General features: G+C 41.6%; 1 protein-coding gene across 3 annotated transcripts in view; it reads left to right on the forward strand.

Moving 5' to 3' along the window:
- LOC136114662 (E3 ubiquitin-protein ligase KCMF1-like) overlaps window positions 1-18,900 on the forward strand; it is a 62,100-nt gene extending 43,200 nt beyond the window's left edge. Inside the window, exons 4-7 of one of the 3 annotated variants that reach the window (XM_065860096.2) lie at window positions 2,300-2,401; window positions 5,507-5,681; window positions 16,464-16,743; window positions 18,095-18,900. In XM_065860096.2, coding sequence (XP_065716168.1) covers window positions 2,300-2,401; window positions 5,507-5,681; window positions 16,464-16,743; window positions 18,095-18,347 — 810 coding nt within the window. In that variant the 3' untranslated portion in view covers window positions 18,348-18,900. The remainder of the gene's footprint in view (window positions 1-2,299; window positions 2,402-5,506; window positions 5,682-16,463; window positions 16,744-18,094) is intronic. The other 2 variants (XM_065860095.2, XM_065860097.1) reach the window with 2 other exon arrangements.
- The last annotated feature ends 304 nt before the right edge of the window (window positions 18,901-19,204 follow it).

The raw sequence follows: 19,204 nt of genomic DNA on the forward strand, positions 1-19,204 counted from the left end.
CAGTCATGCTGGTTCCCCCCTATTAGCTGGTTTTTGGGACACACACCATTACCACTGCAGAGACCACGACTTGTTCCAGTAGCTGACACCACAGGCCAGGGATGCCTGCACTCCTGATCTGACTGGAGTAGTTGGCACCAAATCCACTCATGACAGTCCCTCCAGTATCTAGCACTACAGACACAAAGCTTGTAGTACTGTCATGGTTTAAGGCAAGGTGGCAATAAACCATGGCAGACACTCCCTGTTATCCCCTCACTTCCCGCCACCCTTTTCCTTTAGATAGGAAAGATGATTGGACAGATACAAGGAAAGGAAGAGAGACTTAGACTTCAAGTTGGAGAGTTTTAAAGGGTTTTACTAATGCTACTAATAAACAGAGAATATATACAAAATATACTAAACCAATCTCGAATGCTCGATGTGGAGTTGGCGTCACTCCAGCAGCAGCTGAGCTGGGTGTGTGGAGCTGCAGTGGCCCCAGCAGGTGCAGCTCAGGCCCTCGGAAGTCATGGGTGGGACTTCACAGCAAACCAGAACCTGGTTGCAGGGATGCAGGGCCTGAGGCCTGTAGATCACAGGCAGACAGACAGGGTCCTCTCTAGATGCTGGCCATGCTCGAAGAGAGCATGACCCTCATGACCACCCTCTTATATAGGGGGTATGACGATTATGGGATGGCATACTTCCGTTGGTCAGTTTTAGTCACCTGTTCCATCCACCCCTCCTCAAACACACCCCTCTCTCAACGGAACATGGGAAAACTTATCAGTCTTTCTTGGCTACCATAGTAATAAATCTAAACACGAGCTTCTTCAGCATTCCTTTGGTCTTCTTATCAGCACCAAGTACAGCATCCTAGGAAAAATATGCAGGCTAAAACTCAGAAAAGTACAGCCACCTAGAAGAACTTAACTGAAAGAAAAATCACTAAAAGAGAACCGGTCTTGTTTTTAACAAAACCAGGACAAGTACTCACCCTAGGTCTAGAGAGCTATGGCCCCTCCAACTACTGATGCTAGGACCCTTACTTGTTTGAGTAATTGACACCACAGGCCACAGGGTCACCTACAGCCACAGTCTGACTCCAGTAGCTGGCACCAAATTTAATTCACATATACAGAGGTCTCACCACTAGCTGACAGTCTTTGCAGCATACATACACGTGGGACAGAGTGAGATTATGTAGAGAGATTGTTAAGATTTAATAAGATATAGGAATACAGGACAGACTGCAGTGATCAGGCTCAGGGCTCAGCCAGACAAACATACTGACCAGCTCTGTTTTACATGTGACTGGCCCACTTTATACCCCTTTCTGTCTACCTTCCCCTTTGTTCCTCCCTGTTCTTCCTTCCCCCTGCATGTCTCTTCAAAGGTTTGTATGGTTCTGTTGATTTCCTCACCCCTCCCAGTCTGGTGTCCAGGGTCTCCCTTCTAGTTTACAGTCTTATCAGTTGCCATGTCCTGGTTGATCTTCCTGTAAGAGTAGTTAAGACTTAACATACTGTGTGGAAGTTTCTCCTTTCTGGCTTATTAACCTGTGATCCGACAAACTTTAAGGCTGGCCTGCAAAACTGTTGCAAAACACTTTTATGGCACACTTCTCTCAGGTGGATGCAATGTCATTGGGAGGAAAAATAAAAATAACAAATGAAGGTTGCTATGGCAGTAAGTGTCCCTAGACTTTTTAAAAAATGTGTGTTTAGGCTTAAGGAAAAAAGCAAAACTATAATCCCATCTCCCAAAATACTAGATAGGGATAAGGAGTTTCTCTTCTCTGCCAAATCTCTACTTGCACATTACCTCAGTGGGTGGTCTCAGTGGTGATACTTTAATGAATATTCACATCTGGTTTCATTCTCCTTCCCACACTTCTCTGGTGAGATGAATGAGAAGTTGCTTGGGGATTCAAAGAGCAGTAAATTAACTTGATAATGTCATAAGCAGGTACATACAAGCAGTAATCCTGTGTAACCAGACCTACTCTCTGTGCTGGAATTGACATATAAAGACAAGCTTGAAAGCCAAAACTTTGCAGATCGGATTTGAAAAATTTTACTTTTTGGTTTCCCTGGTATTATTAAAAGCATAATTACAAGGAAAAGTGGATCTTAAAAGATACTAAAATTAACAGCTGCATTTGAACACATTTACTGTTTTAAACCTGTGGCTGTTTAAATATAGGGTTAGAATGTGATATTTGAAGTATAAGAATCTATGTCAAGTGATCAACTCTGAATTATGTGATTTGTGTAAAGTTGGTTGTGTTTGGTTTTTTCTCACTTTGTTGTTTCAGATCTGTCCAATATGTGCAGCATTACCTGGAGGGGATCCTAATCATGTCACAGATGACTTTGCAGCTCATCTTACACTGGAACACAGGGCTCCTAGAGATTTAATATCCTTTCTTAAGTTGAGGGAGAAGGGATAGACTGTTCTTTATGATAGCTATAACTGCTTGTTTTGACTGCGAATGGGCTTTAGTTGTAGCTTGACAATGTGGGTGTGTGTTTTTGTTTTATTCCTGATAGCAAAGCCTTTTAAAGATGTTTTTGACGCCCAGCTGCTTTTTTTCTGCACTGCAGTTTTTACCCTTTTTGGTGGTTAGTTCTGATGCCATTTTGTGTATGGGAAAGCAGCAATCCAGATGCAATGGTGTATTATAGATAATTAAAAGACTGAAAACAGTAAATTTCACCAAAAGCAAATGTATTATATAATGCTTTGAACTTAGAAATTGAGTGATTTTAAGTGTTCGATTAGTTTTACCACCATATTTCAATAGGGTTTTTTATTGACTTTTTTAAAGATATAACTAGAAGAGCTATCAGGAGACTTCCTAGGGATTAGGACTGTCTTTCAGTTATCTGCAGATTGTAGTGATATAACTGCTCTCAGTGACTGAAGAGTTCAAACTGTCAGTTTCTTTGCACTTCAAGTACAATTTTCTTTTGTGCTACTTAGTCTTAGGAATAGTAATGTGGCTTGGTTTTTGCTGTACAAATACCTATAACATAATTTCAGAAGGTACTCTTCATGGAAGTGCAGGCCATCATGAAAAACTCTCGTTAAGTGATCTCTATAAAATATTTATCTTTCTGTATCTCATTTTAAAAAAATACACTCCTAATGTAATTTGATAGTGCCTTTTTTCTTCAGGGCTTCTTAAAAGAAAAAAAAAAAGGCCTAGCAACTCATTGTATCTACTGATAGCAACATTAGAGGAAATGGTTTCACTGTTGTTGTAATCTGTATTTACATTTAAATTTGTTATCATTTAAATTGTCAGTCCCAATTACACAGTGAAATTAACTTCCTATTGAAGTGGATGAGGTGTTGGATTAGAATTCATGCTTCTGGAGCTTTTCCTCCCACTGATATCACTGGGAAATATGTGTTTGTTACTACCTACATAAGAACTAGAGAAATCACCACAGTGTCAATCATCTCAAAACTGATGGGGGGAGCTTTATTCAATTGAATTGTATTATAAATAATTATAGAAAATGCACGTGGAAGTTTCTGTACAGTATTGCTTTAGCAATCAGTGTTGTCAAGTGCACAAAACTTGATAGTTAAATTTTTTCTGGACTAGCTGTTCCGTGTTGGGTGCTATTTCATGTCTTCTGACAGCTAAGACTAAAAAGAAGAAAAAGGGGGAGAGATTTCCCTCTGTCCAGTCGCTAGCAGTTTAGGAAAGGGTATTCTGTGTAGCAGTTAGAAGGGTTTTGTTTAAGCTGTTTTAAATGGCTGCACGTTTCTTGTGAAGAATCTTGTGCAGCCACTGCAAGATATCACTTTTATCCCTGGGAGACTCTGGACAACTGTTTAAATTCCAGTTTCTTTCTTAAACAGTTTTCAACTGTTTTACTGCCTTTAGTCTTGACCATGTAAATGGTTCTAGCTTGGTTGTTTTCAGTATATATTTGCAGTGAGTTAAGAGTTCCAAATGCTTTTTTAACCCCAGCACAGTTGGGTGAGACATCAATATACTCTTAACTAGTATTTAGATAATGTTGTTTATTTTAAAAACACTTTAAAAGGTGCAGTTAGCAAGCTACTAAGATCCTTTTCTAAATGGGACCAAGGCTGGAATTTTTCAAAATATTTATATTAAGGATGTTCTAGTTATCTTAGTTCCCAAATTTACCTTAAAAAAATCTCAGAATGGGGGCATTTTTTCTGTCACGTGTAGTTATGGAAAGCTTTCCAAACTGCGTGAGAGCAGTAATCAATCAGTAGAACGTTAGTGACAATGTTCTGTCACTACCAGTATCCAGTATCAACAGATTCAGAGGAGGAACAAACTATTCTGTGCTACACAACTATATTCTCTCCCAAGGGAGATTTCCTCCCTCTTCCTAAAACCCTGCAAGTGAAATGTTTTATGCTCTATAGCATAATAGATTTGAAAGAGTCAATTCTTCCTGAAAGTATTTATTATAGTAACTGGATATTCTTACTTGCCAAAAGAAGACTAATAATTTCTCAGTCTTAAATTTCTCAACTCAGCGATATCATGAGGAAATGAATTATATACCATAATTGTACATTGTGGGATAAGTACATTGGGCACCAGTCTGATACAAATAATAGATTTTATACAAGTGATGATAATGCTGGTTTTGAAAATAAGAAAATTTGACATAAGGTAAGCTAAAGCTAATAATTTAGAAATTGGAAAAATAAGATATGTCCAAGGACATTATTTCCTAGCTTAGTAGTTAATTGCACTAGTGCTTCTTAAGATAAAAGGAACCTTTAGCTAGACTGTCTTGGGAGAATCATGTTAACACTCTTCTGGGAAAGATCATCTTTAAATGATTTACTGATAGTCTCTTAGTATGTATGAAAAAGCTTATATTTCAAGTCATAGCTTTTATAGACATCTCCTAAGAAATGTGGGAAATAAAGTGAAAGGGCTTGTTTTCATAATTGAAGCAAATGGAATTTGTTTGAAGAACGAGGCAAGATGAAGCAAAGGGGTATGAGGGAAGTGCTAAATCCTCTGTTGACCTGCAATTCCTTGAAGACTGGAGTGGGTGAAATTCCTTGGATAAAAACATAAAATGCAATAATTACTGTATGCTCCTGGTAAGAATGGTAATAAAACTTTGTAGATTATTTGCAGTATTTAAATACCCTTCTTTCCCTATTTTGATGTTGAAATCTTTATGTCTATTGAGTAATGTGTTCTGCTGAATATGCATCATCAATTTAAATTAGCTAGTAGAAAACGATCCAAAAGGTAGGAAATTTGTCCTGACATTTTTCAGACATGATAAAAAGCCTGAGAAAGATGAATTTGATGCAAATAGCCTCGGTGCTTTGTATTCAGATCTACAGGTCTGACTGGCACCATAGCGATGATCACAGTACACTTACAAAGTTGAATCATTGTTTTATGAATGAGGAGTAGTGTGTTGCCTAATTATTCCATCTAGTAAATGTTGTTGCTGTTTAACACTTGATAGCAAATGGTTTTTCTTAACTGTTTGGTTACGATGAATCTAGTGGCGTTCGTCATGTACGTAGAATGTTTCACCCAGGCCGGGGTTTGGGAGGCCCCCGTGCACGTAGATCAAACATGCATTTTACTAGCAGTTCCACTGGTGGGCTTTCATCTTCTCAGAGTTCATATTCTCCAAGCAATAGAGAAACCATGGATCCTATAGCTGGTAAGAGCTGTGACCACTGATTTTAGCTCAGAGTCCTTAAATAGACTTTGAAACAGAATCCAAGATGATAATAGTTGCCTTTTCTGTGCTTTGAAAAAAAGAAAAAAAGAAAAATATATATATATATATATACACACACTTTCAGGTGTTGTAATTGATGGGTGTAAACTAATGAAAAGTATCCTCAATTGCATTGTCTACAGGGACTGGACCTGAAATTTCTGAAATGAAAAACACTGTCCCTTTAGAGACTTAAAGGCTCATTCCCATGACTGACCTGTCCACAGGTGGTATCAAAGAATGGTTGAAGTTGGAAGGGACCTTTCAAGATCATCTAGTCCAACACCCCCCACCATCCCCAAGCAGGGCCACTTAGAGCAGGTTTCCCAGGACCATGTCCAGTCAGATTTTTAATATCTCCGTGGATGGACTCCACATCCTCCCTGGGCAACCCATTAGTGTTTTACCACCCTCACGGTAAAAACTTTTCTTGTGTTCAGATGGATTCCATTTGTTTTAATTTGTGCTCACTGCCTCTTTCCCTGCCAGTGGGCAGTACACAGAAGAGTCTTTCCTTCATTCCCTCCCATCAGGTATTTATATACACTGATAAGATTCTTCCCCCTTGAGCCTTCTCTTTTCCAGGCTGAAGAGTCCCAGGTCTCTTACCCCGTCCTCATATGATATGTATGTAATTTTAAATGTAATTGTTTCTAACTACCATTACCTACTTCAATGCATCTAGCTTTAATTTGCCATGTGCATAGAGGTGATAGAGATGAATCTTATTTTTTTTTTAGCACAAACCAAGTGCTGTACTTGATTTCAGCAAGACGAAATTTGTTCAGGTGAAATATTATTGATAGACATTTAAAATGTGCTCACTTTACTTTCAGAGTACAGTTTGAATGACAGGCTTGCTGATTTTTAGGAGGTCTTTTAACTCTTTAAAAATTCTTAAATAACTATTTTAATAAGCATTTTATATAGAGCTGAGTGACAGGCCTGCCTTAAGGTTGTGCAAGGGGAAGGTAAGCCCAAATTCAACCTTGAGCTGACTGACACAAGAAACTCACGAGGCAAAGGAGAATGGACTCTGCTCAGGGCAGAAGGAAGAACCTTCCCCTGAAGTGCCCCTACGTAACAGATACAATGCTCTGGGGTTGGAGAATGAAGAGCACGTGAGTAATGGACGGGATCCAGGAAAAGCTGACCATGCAAAATTGATCCAAGCATCCTCCCACAGTAGAACCAGTGCCACTAGAGAAGCACATAAAGTATTAGTAATTGGAGATTGCTTACTGAGAGGTACAGTACAGAAGCACTCATTTGCTGTCCAGGCAATTTTTCTAGAGAAGTCTGCTGCCTACCAGGAGCTCGCATTTGTGACATCACCGAGAGGCTGCTGAGCCTGGTGAACCCTATAGATTATCATCCGCTCCTACTATTCCACATAGGGTCCAATGATACTGTTCTCTGTCCTCCTGGTCAGAGGAAGGGGTTCAGGAAGGAGGAGAAGAATTGAACAGGTGAATGCCTGGCTGTGAGGCTGGTGCCATACTCAAGGTTTTGGCTTCTATGATCATGGATCTGTCTTTGAGAAGCTGGGTCTCTTGGGAGCTGATGGGATTCACCTGACCAAGTGTGACAAGGCTGATAGCCCAGCTGAAGTGCCTCTATGCCAATGCACACAGCATGGGTAACAAAGAGGAGGAACTGGAATCCACTGTGCAGCTAGAAAGCTATGATGTAATAGCTATTGCTGAAACTTGATGGGGCAAATCATGACTAGAGTGCTAGAATTGATGGCTATAGGCTGTTCAGAAGGGACAGTCAAGAAAGGAGGAGGGGTGGGGGTTTTGCCCTCTATCTAAACAAAAACACACAAAAAAAGATTGACTGCACAGAGCTTGCTTTGAAAAACAGCAATGAGCAGGTTGAGAGATTATGGGTAAAACTTAGGGGCCAAGTCAACAAAGGAAACCTCGTGGTTGGTGCTTACTACAGGCTGCCCAATCAAGGGGAGATGCTTCAACTGCAGGAAGCATCACACTCACAAGCTCTTATCCTGCTGGGGGATTTCAATCAATTAATTTCTTAATCCAGGTGACAGACAGCCCAACCAGAGGAGAAGGGTTACTGGAACTCTTGCTCATCAACACAGTTGTTTAAGGAACTAGCGGAAGGGACCTCCTGGGAAACTACCCTTGGGGCTGAAGGAGCAGAAGAGAGCTGGCAGCTCTTTAAGGACATTTTCTCAGAGCTCTAGATTCCCATGTGTAAGAAATCAGGCAAGGAAGGCAGGAGATCAGCATGGCTAAGGACCTCCTGGTGAAACTAAAGCATATGAAGGAAATGCACAGGCAGTGGAACCAGGGACATGTATCCTGGGGAGAATATAGAGAGGTTGCCTGGATGTGTAGAAATGGGACCAGGAAAGCTAAGGCACAGCTGCAGCTGAATTTGGTGAGGGATGTGAAGAATAATAAGAAGGGCTTCTACAGGTATGTTGGCCAGAAAAGAAAGATTAAAGAAAATGTACACCTCCTGATAAATAAGACAGGGGAGCTGGTGACAACTGACACGGAGAAGGCTGAGATACTCAAAAATTTTTTTGCCTCATTTTTCAGTGGTAATCTCTCTTCCCACACCTCTCAGTCCCCTGAACCTCAAAGCAGGGACTGGGGGAATGAAGTCCCCCCCCGCATCGTAGGAGAAGATCAGGTTTGAGACTGTGCGAGGAACCCGAACGTACACTAGTCTATGGGACCCGACAAGATGTATCCCAGGGTCCTGAGGGAATTGGCTGATGCAGTTGCCAAGCCCCTCTCCATCATATTTGAAAAGTCATGGTAGTCGGGCAAGGTCCCCAGTGACTGGAAAAAGGGAAACGACCCCAGGAACTCCCGACCGGTCAGCCTCACCTCTGTACCCAGTAAGATCACGGAACAGATCTTCCTGGAAGACATGTCAAGGCATATGGAAGGCAGAGAGGTGATCAGAGACAGCGAACATGGCTTCAGCAAAGGCAAATTGTGCCCGACTAATCTAGTGGTGTTCTACAATGGAGTGATTGCATCAGATTTCTGTAAGGCTTTTGATATGGTCCCCCATAACATTCTTGCCTCTGAACTGGAGAGAGGTGGATTTGACTGATGGACTGTTCAATAGATAAGGAATTGACTGGATGGCTGTGTCCAAAGAGTTCTAGTCAGTGGCTCAATGTCCAAGTGGAAACCAGTTTTAATCTGAAAGAGGATAGGTTTAGATTGGACATAAGGAAGAATTTCTTTTATGATGAGGGTGGTGAGACACTGTGACAGGTTGCCCAGGCAAGTTGTGGATGCCCCATAATTGGAAATGTTCAAAGTCAGGTTGGATGGGGCTTTGAGCAACCTGATCTAGTGAAAGATGTCCCTGCCCATGGCAGGGGGGTTGGACTAGATGATCTTTAGAGGTCTCTTCCAACCCAAACCATTCTTTGATTTCTGTGTCATGTTTTGGTCAGCTTTAGGAGAATTTTCAAGAGGGAGATGTCTCATCTCTCATTTGTAACTTCCAACAATCATGCAGGAATGTTTTTAGGATTTACAGATATAATCTCTCAGCATTTTTTCAACTTTGTGATTTTTCAAGAATAAGTTCTCTATAAAGAGGTAAAAATAAAAATTGACGGAGAAGTTGTTTTTTAAAAGAGCTGTAATTTGTCCTAATGTAAAATCTTAAGACATCAATCTTATGCTTGTATAGTGAAAGGTAAGTGTCAGGGAAACTTCAGAACTTTCTGCACTTAGAGAAGTTCCTGCTATTATCTTCCTTTGCTTCAGATCCTGGAAAAGGCATGAATGTTTAAACTGTAACTTCTTATTGTTAGGCTGTGATTCCTTGAGAGGCAGTGAATTAACTTAAAAGTACATTGCTTTTGAAAGAGGAAGCTGCAGCTCCACTCTCCCCCCACCCACCCCCCCCCCGCCCTTTCAATAGTTATTGTTCCTCTGCCTCTGTTGTGCTGGCTGCTCTTCAGACCATCTGTGAGCGGATTTAACTCACTGAAATAAGCAGAAAAATAATAGAAAAATTTAGTTTGGAATTGACCTCTGCAGGTTGTCTATTTCAAACCCCTTTCTCAAAGGAGGTCTGTTTAGATCAGGTTGATCAGGTTGCTCAAGGCCTCATTCAGTTGAGTTTTAAATGCCTCCAAGGACAGAGATCCTACAACCTTTCTGAGCAACCTGTTCTAGTATTTAAGATTCTTCATATTTTAAAAGGGGGTAGTGGGGGGAATGTCGTGGGTTAACCTGAGCTAGTAATACAACCATGATAGCTGCTCGCTCACCCCCTCCCCACGCCCCTCAACAGGGGAGAGAATCAAAAGGGAAGGGAGAAAACTGGACTGAGATAAACACAGTTTAATAAAATAACAAAATACTAATACACTACTAGTAAATAAATATATATAATAGAAATAAAAGATACTCAAGGCAATTCCTCATGAACACACTGAGCAACCAGTTCTAGGAAACAGCCCAGTCCCAGCAGCTGATCCCAAAGAGAGAGAAGAGAGGAAAAAGGCAGAAAAGCCCAGAGGCCTCTGCAAAATGGCAAAAGGCCAGGCTAAACGTCCCAACTGAGCTTCCCGGCTACCCCAGAGAGAGAGAGAGAGAGAGAGAGAGAGAGAGAAGAACCAGAGAGACTGGTAGAGCCAAAACTGGAAGGTCCCACTCTTATATCCGAAGCATGATGCTAATGGGATGGAATACTCTCATTGATCAGTCTGGATGTCAGTCAATCTCTGCCCCCCCTTCCTCGACACCTGTAAGCAGGGTGCTCAGAATGTCCTTGGCTCTCAGACCAGAGCAATTAAAAACATTAGCTCTGCGCTGGGGTGTTATCTGCTTGTTCTCAAACTAAGTCCAAATAATGAGCATGCTAGCTATGAAAAAGAAAGGTTTCGAACTGCATGGAGAAAATTAACCCATTTTCAGTCAAACCAGCACATTCCACCCCTTATTCCATACCATTCACAGCATGCTTAGGCCTTATTAATGCATTCCACCATTTTAAGTACATAGTGCTTACCTTGGCAGGTTTGTGGAAGTATAGTATAATCAATCTGCCAAGCCTCTCCATACTTATATTTTAACCATCGCCCCCCACACCATACAGGCTTTAACCGTTTGGCTTGTTTGATTTCGGCGCATGTTTCACGTTCACGAATAACCTGTGAAATAGTGTCCATAGTTAAATCCACCCCTCGATTACGAGCCCATTTCTATGTTGCATCTCTTCCTTGATTCCCTGAAGCATCGTGGGCCCACTGAGCTAGGAAAAGTTCACCTTTATGTTGCCGGTCCAAATCCACCTCAGCTACTTTAATCTTAGCAGACTGATCCGCTTGCTGGTTGTTTCGATGTTCCTCAGTGGCTTGACTTTTAGGCACATGACCGTCCACATGACATACTTTTACAGGCAGGCTGTCTAGCCGGGCAGCAATGTCTTGCCACAGTGTGGCAGCCCAAATGGGTTTACCTCTGTATTGCCAGTTGCTTCTCTTCCATTGCTGTAGCCACCCCCACAAGGCATTTGCTACCATCCATGAGTCGGTGTAGAGATAAAGCACTGGCCACTTTTATCGTTCAGCAATGTCCAAAGCCAGCTGGATGGCTTTCACTTCTGCAAATTGACTAGATTCACCTTGTCCTTCAGTGGCTTCTGTGACTCGTCATGTGGGACTCCACACAGCAGCTTTCCACTTTCGATGTTTTCCTACGAGACCGCGGGATCCATCTCTGAACAGTGCATACTGCTTTCCAGTCGTTGATAGTTTATTATACGCTGGTGCTCCTTCAGCACGTGTTATTTCCTCCTCATCTGGTGACATTCCATAGTCTTTACTTTCTGGCCAGTCTGTGATCACTTCTAAGATCCCTGGGCAATTGGGACTCCCTATTTGAGCTCGTTGTGTGATCAATGCAATCCACTTACTCGACGAAGCATCGGTTGCCTGGTGCATAGAGGGAACCTTCCCTTTGAACATCCAGCCCAGCACCAGCAGTCAAGGTGCCAGAAGAAGGTGTGCTTCCCTTCCAATCACTTCTGAAGCAGCTCGGACCCCTTCATATGCTGCTAGTATCTCTTTTTCAGTTGGAATATAGTTGTCCTCGGATCCTTTGTATCCTTGACTCTGAAAACCTAAGGGTCGACCTCGAGTTTCTCCTGATGGTTTGTTCCAGAGGCTCCAGGTAGGGCCGCTATCTCCGGCTGCAGTGTAGAGCACATTTTTAACATCTAGTCCAGTCCAGACAGGCCCAAGGGCTACAGCATGAGTTTCCTCACACTTAATTTGTTCAAAGTCTTGCTGTTGTTGTTCAAGGCCCCACTCAAAATCTTTCTTCTTCCAAGTCACTCGACAGAGAGGGCTCACAATTTGGATGTAGTCAGGAATATGCATTCTCCAAAAACCTACAACGCCCAAGAAAGTCTGCGTCTCTTTTTTATTAGTAGGTGGATACATAGCTGCAATTTTCTTGATGACATCCATTGGGATCTGATGACGCCCGTCTTGCCATTTTATTCCTAAAAACTGGATCTCTTGTGCAGGTCCCTTGACCTTGCTTCATTTTATGGCAAAACCAGCATTCCAAAGAATCTGAATTATTCTCTCACCTTTCTTGAAGACTTCTTTTGCTGTGTCGCCCCATACAAAGATGTCATCAATATATTGCAAGCGTTTTGGGGCTTTACCTTGTTCCAGTGTGGTTTGGATCAGTCCACGGCAGATGGTAGGAATGTGTTTCCACCCCTGGGGCAAGCAATGCCACGTGTACTGGATGCCCCTCCAGGTGAAAGCAAACTGCGGCCTTCAGTCTGCTGCTAAAGGAATAGAGAAAATCGCATTAGCAATGTGAGTTGTGGCATACCACTTGTCTGCCTTTGACTGCAGGTCAAATTGCAGTTCTAAGGTGTCAGGCACAGCAGCACTCAATGGTGGCGTAACTTCATTCAGGCCACGATAGTCTCCACTCGTCACTAGACTTATGCACTGGCCAAATTGGGCTGTTAAAAGGTGAGCGAGTCTTACTGATCACACCCTGGCTTTCCAGTTGACAGATCAACTTCTGGATAGGAATCAAAGCATCTCGATTGGTGCAATATTGCTGGCGCTGCGTCGTCGTGGTAGCAGTTGGCACCTGCTGATCATCAACCCTCAGCAGTCCTACAACAGAAGGGTCCTCTGAGAGACCAGGCAAAGTAGACAGCTGTTCAATATTGTCAGTGTCCACAGCTGCTATGCCAAATGCCCTCCGATACCCTTTTGGGTCCTTAAAATACCCTCTCCTGAGGTAGTCTATGCCAAGGATGCACGGAGCATCTGGGCCAGTCACAATGGGATGCTTTTGCCAGTTTTTCCCAGTTAGGCTCATTTCAGCCTCTATTATAGTCATTTCCTGGGATCCCTCAGTCACTCCAGAAATACTGATAGATTGTGTTCCTTTATAGTTTGAGGGGATTATCGTGCACTGAGCACCAGTGTCCACCAAAGCTTTGTACTCCTGGGGGTCTGTTGTACCAGGCCATCGTATCTGCACAGTCCAGTAAACCGTGTTGTCCCTTTCCTCCGCCTGGATGGAGGCAGGGCCCCTCTAATTTGTGTTTTGCACAGTCTCTGGGTATGAATTAGAGGTTCCTTCAAGAGCATCAGAATCTCTTCTACCCCTTCTGGAAACTGGAGCAGCCATTTTCCTAGGAGTTTTTCCTTTTAACTCAAGTACTAGTTCCTGGAGTTCCGAGGCAGGTCTTCCATCCCATCTCCTCATGTTTTCTCCCTGGTCACGTAGGAAAAACCACAGTGTACCTCTCTTTGTGTACTTCTTCTGTCCCCTCTCTTGAGATTGGAAGTGCCTTCTCCTAATAGCTGAAACAGAGGTTCGTACAGGTCATGAATGGAACCTGTCTTCTCTGAGTGCTTTGATTTCTCGCAACAGTTTTTTAAACCAGTCATCAGATTTTTCACACAGTTTCTCCACAGTCGAGACACAAGCCCATAGAGAGCTAGCGAGGCTGTCCTCAAAGTCCCAAAGCTGCTTAATCACTTCAGCAGTGTTTTGTTGAGCTGCAGCTGTCCGGGTTGTTGATGCCAATGACTTAACATATGACGGTGGTGCACTTCGTACAAACCTGCGCCACATAGGTCATGTACAAAGGATTCTATCTGGATCTGTCCCCTCTTGGCTGTTTGGCTCAAAATAGATGATCTCCTGCACAGCTAATTCTCTCAGGAACTGGATACCTCTCTCCATAGTATTCCATTTCCCTGGATTACATATAACATCTTCCTTGAAGGGAAACCTTGCCTTCATGGCTGTCAGGAGTCGACTCCAGAGCATGGAGGAGTCTTTCTCTCTTGAAATTGCCCTACCAAGGGTGGCATCCCTTGACAGAGATCCCAGCTGCTTGGCTCCCCTACCTTCTAGTTCCAGACCATCAGCTCCGTTATCCCAGGATCGGAGCAGCCAGGTAACAACATTCTCACCTTCACGAGGACTGAAGTCTTTCCTTTCTTATATCCAAAGCATGATGCCAGTGGGATGGAATACTCTCATTGATCAGTCTGGATGTCAGTCAATCTCTGCCCCATGTCTGCCCCCCTTCCTCGACACCTGTAAGCAGGGTGCTCAGAATGTCCTTGGCTCTCAGACCAGAGCAATTAAAAACATTAGCTCTGTGCTGGGGTGTTATCTACTTGTCCTCAAACTAAGTCCAAATAATGAGCATGCTAGCTATGAAAAAGAAAGGTTTCTAACTGCATGAAGAAAATTAACCCATTTTCAGTCAAACCAGCACAGGGGGGATGCAGAAAATAAACCCCTTTGGATGTAATTGTATTTTCCCATGTTTCCCTTGTCTGACTCTTGTCCTATTGCTGTGTGCCTCTGAGAAGAGTCTAGCTTAGTCTTGTTTTTCCAGGCTGAACAAACCCAGTTCTCCTGTTCTTTCCTCATGTACTGTGTTCCAGCCTCCCGATCATCTTGGTGACCCTCCACTGGGCTTGCTCCGTTATGTCACGTGGCCCTAAACTGGAACCTAAATCTGGACACAGTACTCTGGACGTGGCTTCACTAGTGCCAAATAGAGGGAGAGAATCACTTCCTGGAACCTTCTGGCTGCACTCCCACTTCTAAAAATGTCCCAGCAAAAGAGAATTAAAAATTTTCTGTCATCTTAGTGAGTTAAGTTAGGTCGTGGGTCTGTAAAGCACTAGACTTGGTGCAAGAAGGGAGGATGTCTGTGTGTCCTGGCTGTTAGTTCAGCTGAGTTAAATGTGAAGTGGCTGCCTTGGTTTGTTTCAGCCTCATGAGGCCTTCCCATTTAGGAGCATGTATAATAAAATGGTATTCATTCTCTCTCTCTCCCCCTTTTTTTTTTTTTTTTTTTTTTTGCATTCAGAGAATGTAATGCAGCCTGGCTGGGGGTCTGTGTCATGCCAAGCCTGTGTCTCAAATTCACATCTGCTACCAGGGTTCTGTTAAGCTGAACTCAAAGTGATCTTGCAAACAGAGAGGATAAATACATCTGTTTTACTTGGCAGTGTTATAAGTCTTCCTTTGTACTGGGGCAATAATTAATTAGTACATACTACCAAAAGTTAGAACTTGTGCTTGTAACAGACCTGTAAACATTATTTATTTTTCTCCTTGTGGTGATTATCAGTAATTAGTGAAATAAAATATTATTGGTAGTTGATCTCGATGTGATTGGCTGTGCTGATTAAAAGTGACTTGAGCATTTGCTGTTGGCATTCCAAGTGTTCCTGATGCAACAAGATACTACATTATGCTTTATTCCCCTAAGAAAAGCCTAGTTTCAAAGCAAGATAAAGTAAGATGGAAGGAAAATTTTTAGGAGCTGTAATAACAACTTGCAGCTTTAATGAAGGTTGGATGGATGGGGGAGGGAATCTCCTACTTCTGCCCTCCTTGTATCAAACACAACAAAGTAGTACTCACAACCTTGGGTGGAATATAATCTATGGTAAATCACTGAGCAATAACTTATTATTAACATTTATTTTGGGAAAAGCTTAGCATGGGCAGAATTTGTCAGAGTCTTGAATTTTGGAGGGAAGGGATCCAGGCTAGACGTATTTATTTATTTAATCGTTACAATTTATCTTTTTTCCAGCAGAGGTCAAAAGTCTAACAACAAGCCCTGCTGTGGTCAAATATTTTTCATATAATGCAACATTTGAAAAACCTTTCTGAACTGGATATTTTCTAAAAATGTCTGAAATTATGCTGTAATGTTTGTCATTTCTGTAGCACAGCTTCCCTCTGGAATATGCATTGAAGGTGCATTGGGGGATATAAAGCCACCAACCGAAGTCAGAATTGAAGTGGTTTCTTAGTCAATAACTATTTTGACTCAAAGATAAAATTTTACAAAATTGTTGCACAGGATATTGCTTATACGGTGTTCCCTATAGGTTGACTTTTATTTGTTTAAAAAGCTATAAGCTTTGACTCTCTTATTTGTGCACAGTTCTTTACTCTAGATCATTCGTAATTTTCCTTACCCTATGGGCTTTGAGACACGGGATGCTTGTAATGAATAGCCCATAAAGCTTTTCAAATCAATATGATTCGTTCATTAATGTCATTGATGAAAGGTTTAAGAAAGCAAAGGAATTGATATACTGGTATTCAGGACATATTTATGCTGTTATGTGATATGTATTTAAACAGATTTCAATTTCACTGTAGAAACTTCTCTCTTTTCTGGCAGAGCTTTTATCTCAGTTATCAGGCGTGAGACGTTCTGCAGGACAGCTTAGTTCTTCTGGCCCTTCTGCTTCTCAGTTACAGCAGCTGCAGATGCAACTGCAGCTGGAGCGACAGCATGCACAAGCAGCAAGACAACAACTGGAGACTGCACGCAATGCAACTAGACGCACTAATACGAGCAGCATCCCCACCACTCTTACACAATCTATAGCAGCAACCAATACATCTAACACAGAAAGCAATCAGCAGACTATACAGAACTCCCAGTTTCTTCTTACAAGGTAACTTGTCCTATGGTTTTAACTCTTCTGCCATTTCTGTTTTCCTTGGTCCTGTTATGGACAATGCCAGATCCCTAATGAAGTTTGTAGTTGAGATGCTATGCTTTTGTTTGCATTTGTAACAACTCCTTTTGAACCCTGCTGTGTGTTTCTTCCTAGACAATGCATAAATATTACTTGCTGTTTCTCCATTTGAAGAGAAACATAAGGGATATTACTTTGGTAAACCGTGCTTGTTTACCCTACTACTTCTGATAAAACGGGAGCCTTTGCAATAATAGGTTTCAAACTTTTATACTGCTAATGTGAGGGGAGAGAACTTAAAAAGTAGTTTTATTTAATAGGAAATGAATCTTTAATGAAGGCTGAAGGTTGAATAGAGGTTTATATATAAAGTATTTTGGATGAAAAAAGCAAATATGGAATGTGCTATTAATAAGCAGAATACATACCCGTTTCAGAAAGTGTAGTTAGATCATAGAGTTCTATAGAATAGAATAGAATAGTTAAGCTGGAAGGGACCTACAATGATTATGTAGTCCATTCTGCTATTGAAGAGTTGCCCGCTCTCATTCCAGCTCTTTTAGGAGGTTTAGAATATTGATTTTCTGGATTCAAGGCAGGGGGGGAGTGTTTTTCAATCACATATTGAGAAAGAGCACAGGTATTTAAACAGTTTCTGTGTCTAGAAACCTGGGTTGGGACAAGTTATTGCTGTCATGCCAATTTTTGTCAAAACTTGTGATAACATCTCAATCCAAAACTTTCTGAAAATAATAACCTTAGTGAAAGTATCTGCAAATGTCAGCCACTGATCCTATGAGCTAGGATAGAACTGGAGCAAGCAATTGCCTTGTTTCTATTAGGTGATGGTGCATGCACTGATAAGTGAAGTGAATGATGTACTGTGCTTTGGGAATCTCTGGGCATTATGTGTGTAGTAATGTATTTTGCATCATGCTTGCATTTAGAAGTTGTTCTCGGGACAAAATGAGCACTTAAGGGATAACTAGAGAATCTTACACCCCTTAAAACAAAACTCTTCTGAAGGAAAAGAAACTTCAGGAATAGCTATTTTTTTCCTTCAGGCTTAGAATGTACTTCTACGAAGATTTTTGAAGCATCTAGGAACAAGTTTGTTAAATGTCTGTATTCTTGCATCAGGAGTGCCAGGTGTTGTCAAATCTGTACATGTTGAAAGAATTGCAGCAGTACCTAGGTTGTTCTCAAAGGAATGGCTTTCAGATGTTAATCAGCATGTTTCAGTCCAGCTGTTTAGGAAATTAGTGAAAGCCCATTTTGTTGATGATACCACTAAGCCCGTCGTCTTTCTTTCTGTGGTGCTATGCAGGCTGAATGATCCTAAGATGTCAGAAGCAGAGCGTCAATCAAAGGAAAGCGAACGGGCAGACCGCAGCTTGTTTGTTCAGGAGCTTCTACTGTCCACTTTGATGCAGGAAGAAAGTTCCTCCTCAGATGAGGATGAACGGAGAGAGATTGCTGATTTTGGTGCTATGGGCTGTGTAGATATTATGCCTCTAGATGTTGCTTTAGAAAACCTAAATTTAAAAGAGAATAATAAAGGAAATGAGCCTCCTCTTTGATGACATCCCACTTTACAGACAATGTCCTCTGTGCTGTATTTGCCAATGAAAGTGGAGCACAACTATCTTGGGTTTGTTTTGGTGATTGTAATTCCAGGTCTGTCACTCTTGTTGCATTGTGTACATTCAAAGGAAGAGAGAAAAGATATATACGATAATCATTTCCACTTAACCAATTTTTACTTTTAGCAGGTAAATATAGGTTGCAGTGCGGAGAAAACAGCTCTGCATCCTGTAGCTTGACGTGCAAAAAGCTCTCCTAATACTCCACGTTCAAACTGAAGAGGAAAAATTGAAAAATCTCTAATGAAGCTGCTGTGTGTATTTATGAATATTAATAAATAAAAATTGCTTGGATGGTTTACCTTAACTACTGCATTTCTTTTTTGCAGCGTGCATGAGTTTTAGTGACCTTGTCATTTAAAAAAATGTGAGTACAATGAGTAAAACTATAAACCCCCAAAGCTTTTCAATTATTCAAAGGTAATGTGACAAAAGAAAAATATTAATGCTCCCTAGCAGTTTGTGGCCATGAAGTAGCCTTTAAGTAACACATGACCAATGACCTTTTTATGTGCTCTCCCTGCATATTAATTGAAACTCTGGGCTATATTTTTGCTTCCAGAGTGTGACGTTTTGCTATATTGTGACCACTCTGTTGCCCTGTTAGACATCATATCCATCATATAGATGATCTTTCGTGGTCCCTTCCAATCCCTAGCCTTCTGTGATCCTGTGATTATGTTTTCTTAGTTCTAAACCTTCCCAGTCCTTATCTTTTTGAGATATTTATGTGTTTGCTTCATAGTTTGCAGAGACTCCTTAGTATTGGGAGAGCTTGAGGATTTGACTTCCCA

The sequence above is a fragment of the Patagioenas fasciata genome, chromosome W, assembly GCF_037038585.1.
Source record: "Patagioenas fasciata isolate bPatFas1 chromosome W, bPatFas1.hap1, whole genome shotgun sequence".
Taxonomy (NCBI): domain Eukaryota; kingdom Metazoa; phylum Chordata; class Aves; order Columbiformes; family Columbidae; genus Patagioenas; species Patagioenas fasciata.